Source organism: Vigna unguiculata, chromosome 7, assembly GCF_037176805.1.
Source record: "Vigna unguiculata cultivar grain cowpea cultivar isolate G323 ecotype 2 chromosome 7, ASM3717680v1, whole genome shotgun sequence".
NCBI lineage: Eukaryota > Viridiplantae > Streptophyta > Magnoliopsida > Fabales > Fabaceae > Vigna > Vigna unguiculata.
Window position 1 is genome coordinate 9,102,668 of NC_140798.1, and position 21,392 is coordinate 9,124,059.

The window sequence follows — 21,392 nt, forward strand, 5'->3', positions numbered from 1 at the left end:
GTGGTACGCACAGGGTGCTCTTCGGTATCAATAGTAGTGGTCAATATGTCACGAAGACCCTAAGAGACAAAACTACATTGTGAACTTTGTTCTACAAGTTCATCCTGTAAGAAAGAATACATTGTTACTCATGATACAAATTGGAATAAATAATTAATTGCTCCATCATCTCTATAGTAACTTACATTTCGTTAAGCAATCATCGGTGATTTCTCAAATGTCATTTGTCCTCCTACTTTTGTAGAAACCATATTCCATTTCTCGTGTCAGCTAGGAGGAGATGGAGGAGAAAGAACTTCTTCACCAAAAGATATCTCCATTTGTTTCTTTAACTTTTCTTTTCCAATAAGTCATACCCTCCTCGAGAAAGTTTGTGGGGAGTAGCATTCTTTTATTGGATAACTTGAGCTTTCTTTCTCTTTTCCTGTTAAAGAATAATATTCATAAACATTAAATGGCACTATGAGTTTAGCAAAGTGTAATGTCAACAAAAAATAAACTTGCCAAGAAGGATCCAATCGACTCTGAACAAATAATTGTCATGTCTCCTCGTCTATGTCATATTTTTCACAAGGGTTTTTGTCTTTATATTTTCCAAAGATGTAAAAGCCAATCAAATTTGTCTTGAATTGTCTCCATTTTAAGGCTACTGATGACATGATCTTACTCCTTATGAAATTGGAAGTCTCAAACTGAAAGTTTGTCTACAAAATAAAAGATTGGTCATAACTAATTAATATTCAAATCATAATTAATATATATATATATATATATATTATAAGTTGTTGTACAAGTTCAACATTTATTTAATCAATCATAATAAGTCACCCTCAAAATCATCCTCCTAATTATTTTCCTAATTATTTAAAATATTTCTCAGATTACGAGTTGGGACTAATATACCTATCTACTTCCTTTAAATCAAGACTAACACATACAACAATTTTTACAAATATTTAAAATTGAATATTGTTTTCATTTATTAACTTAGTCGGTCGAGTGTTGAACTAACAGTTGAAAGTCAATACTAAAGTGCTTATTTATAACTGAATATATATATTTTTTAATTAACCTTTGTAACGTCCCATTTAATTAATAAACATAATTAAAGGAAACGTTACACACAGATAGTACAACAGCGCAGTCTTGGGGTCTTAAACACAACCCCTACAAAATCCTAGGCACACCACGATGCCAAAATTAAACCAGTTACAGCATTCAATAGTAACTAAAAGGAAATTAAAAAGCAAACTAATACATGGGCCATAGCCCAGAAAGAAAGCCCAAAAAGAATATATCCAATCCAAGCAGACTATGCAGCGGAACCTCCATCACCCTGATGATTACGGGGAGTTCTCACCTCTGCTCACATCAACAAGTTGATAATCATTGAAAAGGAAAAGACCACACCACAGAACATACAACAACAAATAGTAGGGTAAGCTAGAGCACAAAATAATTTCATCATGCAATTAGATACACTTTCGCAATCAACTATACATACAACATCCAAGCATGTTATGACTTTCAACCTAATACACTAAGACTCGACTCGACTCATCCAGATACATATAATCTGGTCGGATTCAGCGGATGCTTGCACTTGTGGTGGATACCTCTGCTCACCCCCAAGCTATGTGTTACAAGTGTTACAATGAATCAATCCCCCACACACAAGATTAGCCCTTAATGAGTTTCAGGCCTCCTGCTATTCTCACCACAAGAGTCAATCCGCTCTAAGTGAGACTAACTGACTCCTTAGAGTGTCAGGATACAATCCTTACCTTGAATCCTTACCAAATTATATAGATGGGGAACTACCATAGACACCCACTAACAGGGGCCATGGAATTACGTCCCGACCACTGAAGCACGATCCTGAAATCTCACTTAGAGATCTCAAGGATTTACGCACTGACCATCGACCAATCATGTTCAATCAATCAAGAAAGACCTATCGTGCATATATATATATATATATATATATACATTATATCAACCTTTATAACCAATCCCTTTCATGTTCCAGATCAACCCATACCAATTCATCATACTCCATCCATGAATATAGAATTCCAACTCATCTCATTACCATGCCACTTTAATACCAACCATCTCATTAAAATCACATGCTAAGTTCATACTAAACCCATCATTCACAAATCATGAGTCACATTACTCATGCATAATCATTTGTCTCATGCTTTTAACACAATACTTAAATCCAAGCAAGTATTAACCATTCAAGATTCAAGGAAACGATCAAACATCACACTGCTCTCGTCCAATTCCTCGCTCAGGCTGAAGGGTCTCGCTCAGGCGAGCCCCCTTCGCCTAGGCAAGGGCTCAAAAAGGGGAACAGTAAACTTACGCGGGATCTCGCTTAGGCGAGACCCCTCTCGCCTGAGCGAGACACATGCTCACTCAAAACAGCGTAGGTCACCTGAGCGACTACGCGCGTAAAGTAACTTGGGTGAGCCTCTGTTGATCTCGCCTAGGCGAGACATGCTCGCTTGGGTGAGAAAACCAGTGCCCACCACTGTCTCTCGTGCAACAGTCCAACAATACCACCAAACCAACACAATAACATCTCATAAACTCACAATAGCATGTCATCCAATCAAATCATGCAATATCATCAAGCAATCACGAAAAATCACAGATTTAGCAAAAATCCTAACTTCCTTACTGTCGCAATCGGAATCGCGACGGGACAACGAACCAAAAAAGAAAACGGGTTTAAAAGAGATTTGGAGTCGCCACCATAGTTATTCTGGAAAACTATGGAAAACCATAAAAATAAAACAAGTCTGCGAAAAACCAGATTTTGGATCCGGGAGTCGGTTACGCGTAAGGAAGGTGTTAGCACCCTACCGCGTCCGCCCGAGGACGGTACCTTTAATTAAAAATGCAAAGTTGATGTGGTTTTCAAAATATTGATTTCCCCAAAAATAATAAAAAAGAAACAAAAATATTTTTTTTTATTTGTTTGGGCCCGACAAGGATTGACCTTGGTCCTACGTATTCTCATTATAAATGAGAAATCAGAGTTACGTATTTCTTTAAAAAGATATTTGGAAAACTATTAAGAAAATGATTTGATTTTTTGGAGGTGAACCTGACAAGGACTGGTCTTGCTCCTACGTATCTCACATGGGAGAATCAAGGATCACGTAGTTCTTAAAAAGACTTTTGTTTGAAAATGTTGATGTTTTTATATTTTGAAAATTTTGTATTTTTTTTTTGTATTTTTGAATTACTTGAAAATATTTGTCACACGACGCGAGCGGCCGGACAGACACTAAAAGGAAAAGAAAACTACTATTTTTTTGCGTTAAGTGTCACACGGTGCGAGCGACCGGACAGACACAATGAAGTGAAAGAGAACGTTTTTACTTTTCTTGATTTTTTTCGATTTTTTGCAATTTTTTATAATTTTCAAATATACTTATTTATTTTTAAAAATAATAAAAATAAATAAATAAATAAAATAAATAAATAAAAATAAAAAGAAGGTAAATAAATAAAAAGGATGAAATTATTTAAAAAGGATGGTGCATGAATAACATGGGAGGTGCATGAAGTTAAATCAGGTGTGTACAGTAAAAAGGGGTGTGACAAGTGAAATATAAAACATGCCCAAAAATACAATAGAACATGCAAAGGGGGTGGGGTCAGCAAACGTGGTGGTGCGCGTGGAAACAAACAAACTCAACAAAAATAAGAGATAGGGGTGCGGGTAAATAAAACGGGGGTGTATGAAGAACAATGAAACAGGCCCAAAACATCAACTAGGAGGGGTGCGGAGATTGAAAAGGGGGTGCGTGGAGCAAAAGTGCTCAGCCCCAAAGTCTCGTGGGTGTGTAGAAAAAATTGGGGGTGCGCGAGAAAAAACCACGCAGACCCAATTTTAACACACAGGAGGGTGAAAGTGTCGAAAAATGGTGGTGCAAGGAGTGAAAGTGGGCTAGAATGTGATTAACCTAAACCCTAGTAGGGATCAAGAGGCAAGCCCTCTCTCTATCTCTCTCTCGACGGCACCAAGACCCGCGCCAGCGCCCACTCGCCACCATCACCAGCACGCCATTTCCGTCTCCGCCTCGCCGCACCAGGGACGCCGGTGACGACGCCGTTGACAACGATGTCCACCACCAAAAAAACGCCGATGACCACGCATCTCCTTCTTCTTCCTTCTCCAACGCGTGCGAGACGGGGCTGCGCTCACCCCCTTCATGGCTTCGAGGTCTCGCCTACCGGAGGCCGCCGTCAGCGGTTCCAGCCGCCGCCGACGTCCACGCCAGCGCCCCCTTCGGCCCCATCCTCTTCCGCAGCAGAGAGAGGCACGCGAGGACTCTGTGGCTCGTCACCGCCGTGCCAGCAACTGCGATTGGGTCCGCAACCATCACGCGACCACGCTCCTCTGCTTAGAGCTCCAACCCGCCGGCGGCGACGCCGCCGGCGATGCCCACTCTTCTCTGTTTCTCTGTTTGGGTTGAATGCGTGTGACTGGTGAAGGTGAGACTTGAATGTTTGGCACTGGAATTGGGGTTTGGGTTCTCTGTTATTTTGGCTTTTTATGCGGGTATAAGATGAAGATGAGAAAGAACAAAAATTAACAGATGGTGGGAGATTGCGCGTCGGTGATGATGATTGCAGTGTCTGGACTTTGTATTTTCAAGTGTGTTTTTTTTCTTTTCAGGTGGAATATGAGTGTGGAGTATGTAACAGTGGGGGAATTGGTGAATGGACAAATGGTCGGGAATATAGGGGTGATGGAAGCTCGTGTGTTGTTGGCTGACTTTGGGGAATGGAGACTACAGGGATAAATGGAGGTAATATGTGGCTATGAAGTTCGGTTGGGAAGTGACTGTGGTGGGTTAGAAGATAAAGCTGGTCATGTTTATGTATGTACAGGCAGACATGGTGAAGAAGGACTGAATGCATTACGCGATATTTGGTGTTAGTCGCTGTGATTGGATTTTGATTTTTTGTTTTGTTGTTTTTATTTAGATGGCATAGGCACATTGTAAATGGAGATCACAACATCACAACGGCTTTTTACATGCAGATGCGCGTGAAGCAAAAGAACACAGCACAAAAGAACACAGCACAACAGAACATCATATTCGCATATTTAACCAGTCGCACACATTCCAGTTCATATTCACGGCAATGTTACTTACCTCTTGATGCTTCTTCACTCGTGTTCCTCCTTTCACTGTGGTTTGCTTTTTGTTCTCCCAAATCTGATCTCCTCAAACTTTCCTTTTTTTGTTGCGTTCCTCTCCTTGTTTGTGATATTGTGAAATCGTCTTCTTTCTCCAGGGAGTCTCCTCCTTTTCAAATGGCTTTCCTCCCTTGATATTACCATGCCAGTTTCCCCTTTCATCATACTCTGCACAACGTTCTGAGATGACTAAAAGCATAAGCCAGGATGCCTCCCAGCCACCCTATCAGTGTAGCTACGTCTGTTGTCCGCTGCCATGCCTGTCATTGGTGCAGCCGTGATACACTTGCCCACGATTTCCTTTTGAGTGTCGAAACCTCAAGAGCAGAGTAACGTGGGAAGATCAAAAAAAATCTTTGCATGAGAGTGGAAAGGTCAGCAGAGATGGAGCGGAGGTGGAACAGCCAAAGTTGACTTCAAATTTTCACCCTCTTTTTTTCATTTTAATAAATTTTTTTAATACAATATTTACAAAAACACAAAAACGAAAATGATCAAAAAAAAATAAGAAAAGATAAGATTAAAAAAAAATTAAAAAAAATAAAATTAAAAATAAAAGAAAAGAAAGAAAAAGAATATAAAGTAAAATAAAAAATCAATAAAATAAAAGAAAGTAAAAAGGAGATAAAAGAAACAAAAACATATGTAATAAAAATAAAAAATAAAGAATAGAAAGAGAATGTCAATGATGTAGAAATTAAAAAAAGTATGACTAAAACAAAATTTAAAAGAGAAACGTTTTACAACCTTATTATTCATTATTATTATTATATATTATTTTTTTTAATTTTTGCAAATCAATTTTATGTATCCGGACAAAATTAGGTGTTGAGACTTACCTGGAAATAAGCTAGTAGACTATTCTGATGCGACCTCGACACCGAACAAAAGAGCACAACAGCTCTAGGAACAAAGATAAGTAGTTGGAAGGAAACAGTGGGACAAAGCAGAACGAGTCATTGGGATGAGCCTCAAGGAAATGCTGAAAATAAAGCTAGAGGAAGACCACTATGAGTTCAGAAGCAACTTACATGGAGAGGAAGAGCTTGAGTTCGCTTGGGGAAGTTGACGGCTAACCCTAGCAGAGCGTTCTGAAAAGGAAGAGGGGCAACATTTTAGGTTCTATTTTGCAAGAATGAGACTGAAAGGGAAACCCTAGTAGCTTTAGGGGCCTTAGCACCCTATGGGCCAGCCCTTAGGCCCAACAGATTAAGGTCAATCCTTACACATGAGGGCAAAAAATAAAACTGGACCTTACAACCTTATTATCCAAGGCACAAAAGCATATATATCAATATTAGAAAAATGTACTCACTCAATCTTGGATTATTCTTTCACTACAAATTATTTTTAATTTGAGAATCGCAAAGTCTTTTACAAATAAATCTCAATTTTCATCAAGTTGGAATTCGTCCACAAATTTTGAAAAACAATAATTCACACCTTCCCACCTAAAAAAAACAATTCACTCAAAGGAGAACATGCATCTTTTTTGAAACACAAATCTATAATTTTTTTTATTTTTTTCATCTTTATCCTTGTAATACTATCAAATATTACTTTTGTATTTTTTTTAAAAAGAGACCAACTTTATTATATTCTTTTAAAAAAGAGACCAACTTTATTATATTTTAAGATACATAAATCAACATAATAAATTATGATATTTATTTAATTATATTATTTTATTTTAAATTTAATTAAAAATATTTTATGAAATTATATCGTATTAAAAGAAAAATACTAAAATATAAAACAAATATAATAATTAAAAACAAATAAAAAACCAAAATAATTGTTTTTTTTTAAAAATTGGGTTGAAAAATAATTATAAATAAATTATAAATACTGTAAGATATATTTTTGTCAATTAAAATAAATTGAATGTGAAATTATATCATATTAAAACAAAAATGCTAAAATATAAAAAATATAATAATTAAAAACCAATAAAACACCGAAATAATTGTTTTTTTTTAAATTGGGTTGAAAACTAATTAAAAGGTAAATTATAAATACTGTAAGATATATTTTTGTCAATTAAAAAAAAATTGAATGTGAAATTATGTTTAAATATTTCCTTTTTTATCATTTCATATTTACCATATAATTCTATTTATTAATTTCAGAAATTTTAGTTGTTAGTTACTTACCTTTTTTCAACAACAAGATATAAAGTGTGACCGAAATATTAAATTTGAAAAAGCTTGAAATGTATCATGTATGTAGTCATTCTTCTAAGTTTGTAAAATTTCTCGAAATTAATTTAAAAAAAAAAACTAAAAAATATGAAAATTCCGACCTGCCAGATTCGAACCAGCGACCTAAGGATAATCTGTTGGATCTACCACTACAGTCCTCCGCTCTACCAACTGAGCTAAGGTCGGCTCATTTATTCTTTTAATTATATAAGTTTTAGAATACAAATTTGAAGAAAAACATAAAAAACTGTTAAAATTCCGACCTGCCGGATTCGAACCAGCGACCTAAGGATTATCTGCTAAATTGCCAACTACAGTCCTCCGCTCTACCAACTGAGCTAAGGTCGGATCTGACAATAACGTCATTTTAATTTTTTCTATTAATTTCAGGTTACTACGATGCGACACATTTAATTATTTATTTCATTTCAAATCTCGAGGAATGTTTTTCTCTGTCAAAAGAACGTATATATCTAGGGAATTAAATAAGAAGAAGTAGGTTAATTGTTATCAGAATAATCCTTAAAAAAATACCAAGTTAATTGTTATCAGAGTATTTATGTATAAGCCTTTTACTCTCAAGATTTTGATTATACAATAAAAGTATTGAAAAATATTCTATTAAGTAAAGCTGGTAGCTTTTTTAATAAAAAATAAAACTAGTAATCATTTTGGGATGGAAAATTCTGTGCAAAGAAATTTCTTTATTTTTATTATTACTATCATCATCAGTTTAAAGATGTCCCTTGTTTGGGTAATTCTAAAACTATAATCTCTGAAGTTAAATGTTTACTATATATATATATATATATATATATATATATATATATATATATATATATATATATATATATTGGTAAATCTGTTTAAAAGCAGTTTTTTTAAAAAAAAACCACGCTTTCAATTTCAATAAGAAGATATTTTTTCTTAAAAAACAACTTTCAAAGTGGAAATTATCATGTGAAATGAAAAAAATGAAAAATATTGGGTATTGTTATAGGTTGTCGGTTCTTTGAGGTTTGGTAAGTGTGAAGCTTCTTATGAAGATTTGCATCTAGTGTGGGTGATGGTTGCCTTGCCTTATATTTATTTGATACGGTTTTTTCTATTTCACTTCCTTTATCAAATGATTTATCCCATAAATGTTTTTTTACTAAGTATATATTACTGTTTTTAATGTTCATAATTTTATATTTAATATTACTTGGAATCATGTTATACAAGTGCATCACACCTTGTCTTGAACCGAATTAGTTTGGTATTCTTGTGTTCCTCCTCCTCGTTTCTTTTAATTTCTTTTATTGTTAAAGGGATTTTGATGAACACGTGCCAACATAAAAGAACTTAAGAAAAGAGGAAATGCATCATTGTACATGTTTATATTTTGTGCGTAGTAAAGAAATTATACAATTAAAATTATTTGAATGCTCTTTGAGAAATCATTTTTTTTTCTAAAAGCACAAGATCAATGTTGTTTGTGTGAAATTGTTTTCAAATAAATTAGGGTAAAAACAATTCACTCTTCCATAACTTAAATGTTTATTACACTTTTTTTGTCATTATTATCATCATTATCATCATTATTATTATTATTATTATTATTATTATTATTATTATTATTATTATGAGTTTTGCAATGTGCATAAAGAATGAAAAAACTAATAATTTGCTAAACATTTATGCGTACTTGATAATTAGATGGAAGAACCAATCTGAAAGTACTATTGCTAATATATTCTATCAAATCATGCAAAAAACCCTATAAGAGAATCTCCTGAAACCGTGTAGAAGATTCCTTGCAATAAATTGAAGGACCCATTGGAGTTACAGAACTGCCGACATCTTAGTTTATTGGATTAAATGACATTGTAATTGTTTTCGTACCACTCTAACACAAGAACACACTTTAACAAAAAGAAATTTCTCATTTTCATCATTAAAATGACAACAACATTATTATAGAATGCAGAGTATGCTTATAATATTACATTTCTGTCTCCTTTTTCCGTTGTTCTAACCCCAAAGAGAAATATTACAAAACGAAAAATTCATACAATTTTACAAAATTTCTTCTGTCTAGGAGGGCCCTTGAACTTTCGATCCGTATACTTGTATCATTGTTGTTGTCAAGGAATAGCCCCATCTCATGTCATCATTTAAAAATTAACTTTCTAAGAGATACAACAACATATAGAAGAGATAAAGTTTAGTTCTTCAACTGTAAAATTATACAGTATTCGCAGTGATAAATGACTTACTTCCATATAAGTAAAATATATTATGCACCTGTTACACCAAATCTGAACTTACTTCGAAATTTCCTTTACCACATCAAGCACATCACAGTGATTCGATTTGGTGTAACATAATGTTGGATACCAGTAAACACATAATATTATTTTATTTATATGAACCATTCCATGATTAAGCACACCAAACATTGCAAAAGTTTATTATAGAAGAGTCAATTATTCAGTTCTGAAAGTGTTACCCCCAACACTCAGGTGTTAGTCTGTGGTCTCTTTTGGGATCTTGGCAATAGTTATAGACCATGTGGTATTTCTGCACCGATCTCATGGTCCAATATTGGCGTCTGGTCAAGCCACCAGATCGATATGGTGAGGCTGAAGCCAAACGGCACCAACGAGAGGCATAGGCTGAGCAACCACCAACCTTGAAGTTAGTGTACTTTGCAACAAAAGGTTGGTATCTGTAATCAGCTTTATATTTTCCATCTTCTGTTGCCCATGATGAGGCATCCCATATTGAACCATAAAGCCACATTGGTCGTAGTGGAAATGTTTCTGCACTCTTTCTTGGGTACCTCCTTATGGGAATATCATCCACAAGGAATCTGATATGTAACTTCATAATGTCAGTAAAAGCAGTTAATTTATATATATATATATATATACAAACACACACACAAGTATAAAGTGGCAGTGATTGTATAATATCATACACAACTTTGTATAATGTTATATGCAACATGGTTTCTGATTATTGTATATAAATTGAATTTGATGTCAGTTATTACAATGTAAAGAATGTGTGTTGTCAACAATTTCTGATTAGTTTTCATATTACTGTGCTAATTCATGAACAGTAAACTTTAAAGTTATGGGGAAAGTGGGAAAGTGTGAAAGTAATGTTATAATAACTTCAGAGGCCATAAAGTGTATTAGAGTGGATAGATTTTTACTTTACCCCACACTTGTAATAGTTCCAAGTTTATAGTGTTGATTCCTTTTTTCTTTTCTCTATCTGCTTCAGTGGAAAATGAAATGTTTCCTTCCCTATCTTCTCTAACTAGGAAGGAAATATAGGTATGCATTGTAAAATGTAAAGTGACTTACATTATTTCCTTAGGCCTCCAAAGTATAGCATAGTGATGAAAATTTTGTGTAGGATCAAACCAAAGGTGGAACTTCATTTCTCTGCCAATGATGGTGCCATCACCACTTCCTCTTATATAAACATTGGTCTGTAAAGTGTAAGGCTTTCCGAATGTCGTCCCAAGAAACTCAATGTCCACTTCATCATGGAAGCCAGGATGTGCCTCATTGTTAGAAAGCTGTCATTTATCAAATCATTTGTAAACTTGAACTAAAAATGAATGTAATGTGAAAGCTACAAACTTTCCATCAATCAACTTATACTTTTGTAAAAAAAATCCTTTGATCATAACTTACATAGAAAGCTGTAATAACTCCTGCTGTATAGCCAGGATGGAGCTTAATGGAAGCACCAAAGTACCCGGATCGAAATGGACGAACTGACTTGAAGCCACTTCCTGTTAACCAGAAGATGGGTCACGTTTCAATCACATAAATACTTGTTTGATGACTATGAATTGAAAGCGAGTTTAAGCTAAAGACTCAAACCTGAGGTTCTATCAAGCCATATTGTTAATGCATTTTGGTCAATGCTTTGGTGCTGAGGACCCCAAAGATTTCTGAACCCTTTGTAGAAGTTCACAGGCCTGAATTTGGAACTTGGCCTGTAACTAGGTGAAGGTGGCCAGTAAGCATTGCTTGGGGAAGCCACAAAGAATAAAATAGCAAAGAGAGGTATCAGAGCCATGAAGGAAACGGTGAGTAAGTGAGGTAAAGTGTAAGCAGGAAGCAGAATGATGCTGCTATTATAAATGCAGTGTGAGAGAGTGAAAATGAGAGGGACTGTTCAAAGAAAGTGCATCTGAGAGTATGGCAGTACAATTTGATGAAAATAAGAAAATCAGTGGGTCCCTCCATGAAGAATTAACTGTGACACTGAGGAGAATTGGGTAGGGATTAGAAAATTAAGAATAGCAACAATTAATTATAGATTATAGATCATTACAGACAGAATGGATGGGGTTTAATAGTTGGATTACATTCAATTACACTTTGCTGGCTCACTTAAATTGTCATTCTCTTTTTCCCAACGCAACTACTTTCCTTCTCACTATTAATGTCAGAAAACCTTTTAGTGAGAGCATAGAAAAGCTGATGGTATGCAGAAGAGGGTAGATGGGGTGCCTTAAATGTTGTGTTTGCATGGTTCTTTAAATAAATAGTTCTAAATACAATGCAATGATGTTATTTACGAACAATATTCCTTGCACTGTTTTAATATCAGTGCCTTTTTAAGTAATAACTAATAAAAGAAGAAAAATACATGTCTCAATACTCACACTTGATCTTTATTTCTCTGAACTGAAAAATTGTGAAAATGGGGGGTCTGAAATTTGGAGCACAAATAGCACAAGCCTTTCTGATGGATGTGTCAGAGCTCTGAAAGCACTCGCTGGATTAACCCAATTTTTTGCACTTTTCACCATGCCATTTCCCTCTTCATTGTGTCTGTTACTGTTCAGTGAAGCATAACTGTAAGTGGAGGCCAGAACTAAACAAATAAATGAACGCACAAATAATAACTTGAGGTGTAAGAGGTGTGGGCCAAGTGAGTAATGGTGCGTTTTAACCTATGAAAATTTCATGAATGAGGTGGGTCAGGAACTATCCATCAATAATGGTCCCAAATCTTCGTATCAGGGGGGCACACGCATAATTGGACTCGCAAAAATAACCCTCTGATGTATGATTCATAAGCTTAGCCTCAAGAGTTGATATAAACAATAAAGAAAAGGAATTGAAACATCAAATTACTGTTGAAATTTAAATGGGAGTCTATGAATAGAAATCAGAAAGTTAAGTAATATAAAAGGAAAAAATCCATAAACATGTTATCTTAAAATTTTTGTTGTTGAATTTTTCCGATAATTGGACACTGGCTGAATTGTAAGGTGAGTATTACTTTATAAATGCGTGAAGGTTGAAAATCAGATGCAGAACAATCACAGTGGATTAGTTGATCAGAGTTTTTCTCTATGAAAGTGTGTGTTTACCATATTTGGCTACATTTAACAATATACAAACTGTCCAAGTCAAAAGTGGTATATAATCCCCAAATAAACAAATAACTAAGTTTTATGAAAGATTGTGAGCAATTTTAGAGACAAAAATGCAGAGAACCAGAAAGATTAGTGCTCCCTTCAAATATTTGGTATCGTGGACCCCTGACCAATGTCCCATGAATCTAACAAAATTTAGAGTCTAGGGTACCAAATAGTACTGAAAATTAAAGCATGGTTTCCCATTTGCAAACCACAAAATCAGAAGACATGTATCTGGTATAGAGTAGAAGGCACTACCAAGTTTCCAACTGTAACCACCGCTGCACATAAACACAATGTATAAAATTAATAACCACAGAAAAATAGAGTTGCAAGGAATACGTGTACAACAACAATAATACAACCCCAAATTACAGAAACAATAAATGTGACAAGAAAAAAAAAATGTATAATGGGGATTTGTGTGCTGTGGATTTTCATTTACAACTTGCAAGAGCTTCTTTTCTTGACCTATACATGCAGACAAATTCACACGATTGGAAGCACACACTACTCTGTCGGTAACACAGAGAAAGGGCGTGATGAGAATGGCAGTAGGGTCACCTTGCCTTAGCCGACACTAATCACAAAGCTCATATTCATATATCATATATGATGAGGCTTGATTTGGTTCTTCTCCTATTTCAAAGAACTTGTCCATAGGAACACGTAAAACTAAAGTTGCTGCTATGATCCTGAATTAGTAAGACCCTTAAAAGGGGATGCATAAACTTTGTTACAATCATCGATTTTTTTTATTTTACGATATTGAGAATATGGTCCCTAATCCCAATTTTGTTGCTAACTTGGCATGAAAGATGCACCTTGTTCTTTCTGTTGGAAAATAGTATAATAGTTGATGTAGCTTCGTTTTTGGGATTGTGTCCTCTACTTGATTTGGTGAAATTGATTCCACCGTCCCCTTGACTTTGTCACCTCCAAAAGATTGCGTAGAACACTGATTGTGACTGTAGCATTTACGAATTACTTCGCGATTTTCAAGCATAAAGGCTAAGTTGTTTCGTCGGGAGGGTGAGTGTCAATGACATAACAAATAAATGAGAAATGGTGTTTTTGTTAACGTATATTATTAGCGGAGATGCAACATATATGGGTCTCCGTTTCAGCAGGCAGTCTCGTTTCTAATATGAAATTATTTAATTGAAACTGTAAAAATATACATAGGCCATATGTTCATATATATATATATATATATATATATATATATATATATATATATATATATATATATATATATATATATATTATGGTTACTATTATTATTATAATCATAAAATTAAAATAATTTTCAAAATTTTATTGGAAATAGTTTTTATTTATTTTGTAATTAAATAATTTAATTAGAAAATATATCAAAACGAAAAGAAAAAAAAAACTGTTAAATTTAAAGGAACTATGTGTTGGAAGTCTTACGTCGATTAAAGATAAAAACATTTCATAGTATATAAGTGGGGTGTAAACCCCACCTTACAAATCGATTTTGTGGGGTTGAATTAGGTTTAAACTTCACTTCTAACATGTTATCAGAGTCAAGGTAGAACCTATTCTAACAATTTGTTCCGCTCGATATCAACAGACCACCCATTTATAGACTCGCACACGAGATGTATATACTCATTCTTACTACTTACAAAATTTTTGTCCGCTTGTAATTGGAAATAATTAAAGTTTTTATGAATTTAATTATGATATACGAAATAAATTTCAAAAAATAATCACCTATTATGAATTTAATTATTGATATTTAAATTTAGGTCGTCCCAATTGGGTTCTCAACTTTTAAGTCGTCCCAATTAGATCTTATTTTTTAAAATTTGTTTCAATTTGGTCATTTCCGTTAGGACATCATTGACAACGTTAATTGGATGTCAAGTGTTAGTTCGTGTTTTTTTTTTAAATTTTAAATTTTATTTTTAAATTTTTTTATAATTTATATTTTTTTTCTTTTTTTTTCTTAATAAAACAATTGACACATGTCAAATTAGGATTTTGTCACGTGTCAATTTGTGGTTTTTTTTATTATTTAATTTTCTTAAAAAAAATTAATTTAAAAAAAACTGTCACATATCAAATTAAGATTCTGTCACGTTTCAATTGTTTATGTGAAAAATCTCGATTTGATCTTGTATTTGTTATTTTGTCTCAATCTAGTCCTAATTTCTTTTTAAACTGGAGTAATTTCATCTCTTTCAAATTGAGACCAAGTTTAACTTGCATATAAATATTATAATTATATTTTTATTATAATAGATATTTTTAACTAAATTAAGTTTATTTAAATTTAAAATTTGCATTGAACTTGTAATGTCCCAATTTAGTAGGATAATTCTGATAAATAAAACGTTGCAGGGTTATAGTATAAAATGGAGCACCAACAAAAAACATATAAGAATTAACCTTCTATAGTTATCCATAATATTATTAGAGGAAAAGTACTAAGGCACAAAACATTGACCATAATCTTAACATGAGAGTGCTCATAGTAAGGAGTTGCAAAAAAATAAAAATAAAACGGTATGACAAAAGTTGCTCAAAAGAGCATAGCTATCATGCCCAAAACAAGACAACAACATCACTATCACCCGAACAATCCTCAGGAATCTCCACGTCTGCTCACACCAAGGATTTGGTGATCATCGCAAAAAGAAACACCACACAAGAAAACAAACACAAGCAAAAGGGTAAGCTAGAGATAAAATATTTAACATGTTTATTAAGCAAGCAGATTATAAAAGAGGTTATAGACAAGCAAAGCAATAAACACCCAAAACATGTGAAAGCAAACAATTGAAGGACTCTCTAACTCAATATCCGGATCATACTCTTGATATAAAATTCTAAAGGAAGTATGCACCTGTGCTGGTTTCTAAACTCTGCAGAGTCTAGACGCAAGGGGTTATCACCCAACCACACACAGGGTTAATCCTCTAATGTCTTGGGCCCAATATGTCCCAAGACTAGGACCTTCTGCCACTCTCACCACATAAATTATTATACTCTATGTGAGCGTGAATAATTATTAGAGTTCAGGATACATTCCTTTATCTAAACATCTCCTATATCAAGGTATACACTAACCACCATCACCAAGAGTTTCCCTTGAAACTTTTTTACCAACAAAATCCACATGCCATATCAAGCATTCAATTCTCATGCCAAACCACCACCAACCATACAATCATGTTTTCCATTTCATACACAACATAACAAGATCCCATTCAATCTCATGCTTTATAAATGCATACCAATGTCCAACCCAACCAAGTCATGGCTCATTACATAACCACACATTATGCAAATGATTTGGGATTTTAGAAATAAAACTACAGCTTGTGTAAAGCTCCAAAAATTTTGTATTTATATTCAAATTAAAGATGATTGAATCAAGAACCAAATGCAACAAGAACCAACTTAATTGAATAACTATAGAGAAAGTTATTCACCAAACAAGCAACGAAGGTCAATGTTGTCAACAACCAAACTATAGGAACCTTGCGATAAAAACCGCTCTCACTACAGAGCTCTGATTCAAGATCCGACCGGTCAAAGTCAAGAAATAGTTGTTAAGGATCATCTGTTAAAATTTCAGCTCGATCCAACGGTTAATGAAGTAGGAACCCTTATTTTACGAAAAGTGTACAATGTAGGAAAACAGGTAATGCCACACCATATGCTTCTTAGTTGTGAGATTTTGACTTGTTCCACTGCAGAATTTGGTATCTTGCACTTTTATCTTCTCAAAATCATTTCAAAGTGGTTTATAGATGATACCAAACTGAACAATTGCAACAATCAATATCTCTCATTCTAATTGCAATCCAAACTACATAAAATTCTCTAACCCATAAATACCCAAACATGAAATTCATCCCAATTCAATGCAATCATCAATCAAACATACTTAGCACATTCTAGAACGAAAATAAGTACGCACTATTTCAAAGAAAAAGAAGAAGTTCTAGCTTTCCTTACCTGGAAAAAGAGGACTGTAGTGTAAGAGAGCTCTAAGAAGGCTCACTATAGCACAACAATAGTGTAAGAAGTTGAAAAAGAAGGACGTACAAGTATGAAAACGAGACCTTGACAAAGACTTCATGAGACTAGGACTTAGGAACAAAGACAAGTGGAAAGGAAACGAGGTTTTAATGTAACTTACATGGAGATATGAGCTCAGACAACTCCGAACAAGGACAGTTTAATGGCTCAAGATGCAAAGGTTAGTGCCCTAGCAGAGCTCTTGCAGCACTACAAGGGAGGGGGAGAGACTGTTTTCTGTAAAAAGTGACAGAATGAAGAGTGAGTGACTGTGAGGGGGTCTTGAGGGGTCCAAAGTGGGCTGAACATGGGCCCTTGAAAAGACTAGGTCCCAACCCTCTGTGGAGTAGAGTGTAAAAATAAAAGAGGTCTCACATAACTTTATTTAAAATTTTGTTTTAATAATTTCTAGACAATTTTATAAATTCAAATGTAAAATTTTTGAACAATTTTATAACAATTACAAACATTTAAATTTTACATTTGAATTTTGTAATTGTAATAAAACTATTTTAAAATTTATATTTGAATTTATAAAGTTGTTTAGAAATTATTAAAACAAATTTTTTAAATAAAGTTCAATGCAAAATTTAAATATAAATAAAGTTAATTTGGTTAAAAATATCTATTATAATAAAAATATCATTATAATATTTATATAAAAGTTAAATTTGGTCTCAATTTGAAAGGGATGAAATTACTCCAATTTACAAAGAAATTATGACTAAATTGAGACAAAATAACAAATACAAGGACCAAATCCTGATTTTTCACATAAATAATTGACATGTCGCAAAACCATAATTTGACATTTGGCAATTTTTTTTTAAATTAAAAAATATGTTTAAAACAAATTTAAAAATCAAAAAAATCACAAGCTGACATGTGGCAAAATCCTAATTTGACACGTGCTAGTTGTTTTTTTTAAAGTAAAAGAAAATAAAAAAAAACACGAGCTGTGACACACAGTTAACATCGTCAATGATGTCCTAATGGAAAGGACCAAATTGGAACAAATTTTCAAAAATAGAACCCAATCAGGATGACTTAAAAGTTGAGGACCCAATTGAGATTTTTTGATGAAAACGAGAACCTTCTGTGTGATTAAACCTTAAATTTATATCACATTTTCTATCAAGGGTAAAATAGTAATCACATAATATCATCCATTAAAATATTTTTTAATCTATTATAATCATCACATCATATAGTTTCATCTCAAACTCACTCAAATCACACCATACTTTACTTAACCCAAACAAACCCACCTTCACCTCTATTTCCTCTCAAATCCACTTAAATTCACTCCATCAAATCCATCTTTCAATCCAAACATGAGTTAAATATATAAAAGTTTTTACTTAGTTAGTAATTTAGTCATAATATTTGTCAAATTTATTTAATGTGATCTTCTTCTTTTTTTGTCATCAACTTAATTTTTATTTTATTTAAAATGGTTTAATGTCGTCTCTTTGGTTAATGTGTTTTAGAAGGTGATCACGTATTAGTGTACTATCACCTCCATCCCTCTATCTCCTTCCTCTGCCTCCCCCACATTCCACTTGTTGCCACCTTTACCTTTACCAATCGTGTCGCCATAAACAACCTCCACAACACCACCAACTCCAACATCATGCAACCCACACATTTGAGTGCCACTTTGATGTCATGGGTGAGCATGATGACATTTCGTGAATAGATGCCATGAAATGAAAGGCATCACACTCATGGGGTTCTAGCCATAATGCATCAATAACCTAACAATTGAGGGATGGGCCAAAATTAAAGGTTGAGGAGCTTAAGAGGAAACCAAAAAGCTCATGCCTTCCATTCTCTTTAGAAACCGTTTGGGTAAAAAGTGAAACGAATCTATCGTAGTCTCTACATTGGAATAAGAAGCATTGGTGATTTTGTCATTTGGGCTCTTCACCACCCACATAAATCATTGCTCACTCGTTTCTAGCTTGTAAGCTCATTAATATGAGCATTGTAGAGGGTCCTACTACTTCCAAATGACATACACAACATGCTCCTATATGACTGCTCGTCTAACCACCTTAAACACTCTGACTCCACACGACTCATTTCCATTCCAACTAAAGGTCTCCCCGTGTATAAGGACGCAAAGCAACACTTAAGTGTGGGGTTGCACGGTGTTGGGGTTGGTGGTGGCGTAGAGGTTTCTAATAGCAATAAGGTTGTGAAGGTTGATACTGCGTATAATGAGATGTGGGGGGAGATGGATGTCGCAACCAAAATTGCGACGAGGCAACAAACAAAAAAGAAACGAGTTTAAAAGATATTTTGTAGTCGCCACCATAGTTTATTATGGATAAACTATGGAAAATCATAAAATAAGACATGGTATGGGTCCAAGAGTCCATTACACATAGGGAAGATGTTAGCCCGAGGGCGGTACCTCTAATTAAGTATGTAAAATTGATGTATTTTTCATAATTATTTTTTCCCCCGAAAATAGTAAGAATAGAATATACAAATGAAACAAAATATTTTTTGGTTTTTGGGGTTTGAAAAGGATTAACCTTGCTCCTACGTATTATTATTCAAAATGAGAAATTAGGGTTACGTAGTCCTTTAAAAGACTATTTGAAAAATACTTTTGGAATATTTTGGATTTTTGGGAAGTGAACCCAATAAGGATTGACCTTGGTCTTATGTATCTTGATTCGTAATGGAGAATCATGGATAATGTAGTTCTTAAAAACTGTTTGTTTGAAGGAGTTAATGTTTTTAATTTTTGAAATTTTACATATTTTTGGTATTTTTGAAATATTTGAAAATTAATGTTACACGATGCGAGTAACCGGACAAATACCAAAAGAAAAAGGAAAGAAAACATTTTTTTTTATTTTTTCTATTTTTTGTAATATTTTATAATTTCCAAATATTTTTTGATTTTTTAGAAAAATAACATGTGTATAGAAAAGACAAGGTTTAATAAAAAAAAACAAAAGTGAAAATGGAATAAGATGCATGGGAGAGTGCAAGAATAAACCAATGGGGTGCAATGAGTAAAAGCTGAAAAGTGTGTACAATAAATGTAGGGGTGCAATGAGGAAACTCAAAAATAGAAAACAATCCAAACACAAGAAACAAAAACAAGAGCGGTGCAAGGTTAACAAACATTGGAGGTGCATAAAGCAGTTACTAAAGCAAATCAGCATGTGGGAAAGTAAGTTGAAGTCCCACTGCGTTCTCTGTTCAAAGCTCTGACTTGTCAGCGACATCCCTTTCTTCTCTTTGTTTTAAATTTTTTCTTATTTTTATGAGTGAATGATGGTGCTGAAAATTGAAAATGCAGAAATTTGTGGAGAAGGGGTATGGAGAGGGATTGAAGTTGTGCCTTTGAAAGTTAAAAGGTGATGGTGACGATGGTTATGGTCGTGTGTGGTAGTTGAAAGGGTGGGGATGTGGTTTTGTTGTTGGAAGGTGATGAAGTGGTTGGTGTAGGTTTTGGGTTCTTTAAATGTAAAGAAAAAAAACAATAGTGGCTATGAATGGAGAGAATCAGTGGAGTAAAAGTGAAAACGTGTGTGGAGTAAATCTTTGAATGTGCTGTGATAGGGAGGAATGGAGAAGGGTTGAAGATGAAAACCTAATAGTGATGGTAGTAAGCGAGACTTGATAATGGGAGAGTTGAATGATGTCCCTGGGAATGGAACATGATGGTTGTGAAGAGAATTAGAGATGAATGCACGATGATGGTTGTGGCTTTCGATTAAAGAAGTATTTTTTTGTTGCGAAAAGTGAAACTACCAGTTAAAGCATATTTTGTTGCCCCGCACTTAAGCAACCACAAAATATTTCAATCATGTCTCTAATAAATGAGACACAACAAGGGCTTGTCTCGCTGTTAATTATTCCCCTAACTCCTTTCCCTTTTTTTTTTCTTGTTTGATTTTCGTTGCTTATGTTCCTTTCCTTTCGTTGGATGTGTATTCAAAATCTGTAATTTTTTTGTAAGATTGGCAATGTCCGTGACTAGGGAGAAACCCCAGATTCAAAATTAAAGAAGACCTTGATGCTTACAACTGATAGGTTATATAAATTCTTCACATATATGGTTTTTAGTTATAGTCATTGTCATGGTCATTGGGAGATTGTGGTTCTATATGGTTATATGACACTAGTCTTACACATATAAGATCTTATACACCACTTTTACACCAAAACCTTAAGGCAATGTTGTTATGGGTCTTTATTCTTATATAGTGTTTAACTTTGTCTTTTCTATCCAATGTGGGACTTTTTGACTCACACTTGGACTATTCCCAACATCTCCCCTCAATGGTGAGTCCCTTGTTTTTTTTTTTTCATATGATATATTTCCCTTCAGGTGTATGAGTGACCCCTTTGGTTATGGTTATGCGGTCAGTCACTTAGGTGACCCCTTTTGGTTATGGTTATGCGGTCAGTCACTCCGAACCATCAGCTCTGATACCACTGATAG

General features: G+C 34.1%; 1 protein-coding gene, 1 long non-coding RNA gene and 2 other non-coding genes across 4 annotated transcripts; all 4 read right to left on the minus strand.

Annotated features, from left to right (window-relative positions):
* Positions 1 to 1,013: 1,013 nt before the first annotated feature.
* LOC146884594 (uncharacterized) lies at positions 1,014 to 6,513 on the minus strand. The gene is made up of 4 exons (XR_014996697.1): positions 6,259 to 6,513; positions 6,067 to 6,130; positions 5,184 to 5,658; positions 1,014 to 1,362 (listed from the first exon to the last, which is right to left on the minus strand). It is a non-coding gene; the product is annotated as an uncharacterized LOC146884594 (long non-coding RNA).
* A 1,010-nt stretch (positions 6,514 to 7,523) lies between these two features.
* Positions 7,524 to 7,614, minus strand: TRNAY-GUA (transfer RNA tyrosine (anticodon GUA)). The gene is given in 2 exon segments: positions 7,524 to 7,559; positions 7,578 to 7,614. It is a non-coding gene; the product is annotated as a tRNA-Tyr (tRNA).
* Positions 7,615 to 7,685: 71 nt separating this feature from the next.
* TRNAY-GUA (transfer RNA tyrosine (anticodon GUA)) lies at positions 7,686 to 7,776 on the minus strand. Its single transcript is given in 2 exon segments — positions 7,686 to 7,721; positions 7,740 to 7,776. It is a non-coding gene; the product is annotated as a tRNA-Tyr (tRNA).
* A 1,557-nt stretch (positions 7,777 to 9,333) lies between these two features.
* LOC114190706 (putative xyloglucan endotransglucosylase/hydrolase protein 32) lies at positions 9,334 to 11,572 on the minus strand. Its single transcript, XM_028079687.2, has 4 exons — positions 11,313 to 11,572; positions 11,121 to 11,221; positions 10,785 to 11,002; positions 9,334 to 10,282 (listed from the first exon to the last, which is right to left on the minus strand). The coding sequence occupies exons 1-4, from the start codon at positions 11,509 to 11,511 to the stop codon at positions 9,916 to 9,918; spliced, it is 885 nt and encodes a 294-aa protein (XP_027935488.1). The 5' UTR covers positions 11,512 to 11,572; the 3' UTR covers positions 9,334 to 9,915.
* Between the last annotated feature and the right edge of the window lie 9,820 nt (positions 11,573 to 21,392).

Excerpts from the sequence above, each read along its gene's own strand:
- LOC114190706 (XM_028079687.2), bottom strand. The coding sequence starts at position 11,511 with ATGGCTCTGATACCTCTCTTTGCTATTTTATTCTTTGTGGCTTCCCCA. Across the intron at positions 11,003-11,120 it reads GAGTTATTACAGCTTTCTAT|CTTTCTAACAATGAGGCACA; the intron begins GTAAGTTATGAT and ends GATAAATGACAG. Across the intron at positions 10,283-10,784 it reads TGGAGGCCTAAGGAAATAAT|ATTCCTTGTGGATGATATTC; the intron begins GTAAGTCACTTT and ends GTTACATATCAG.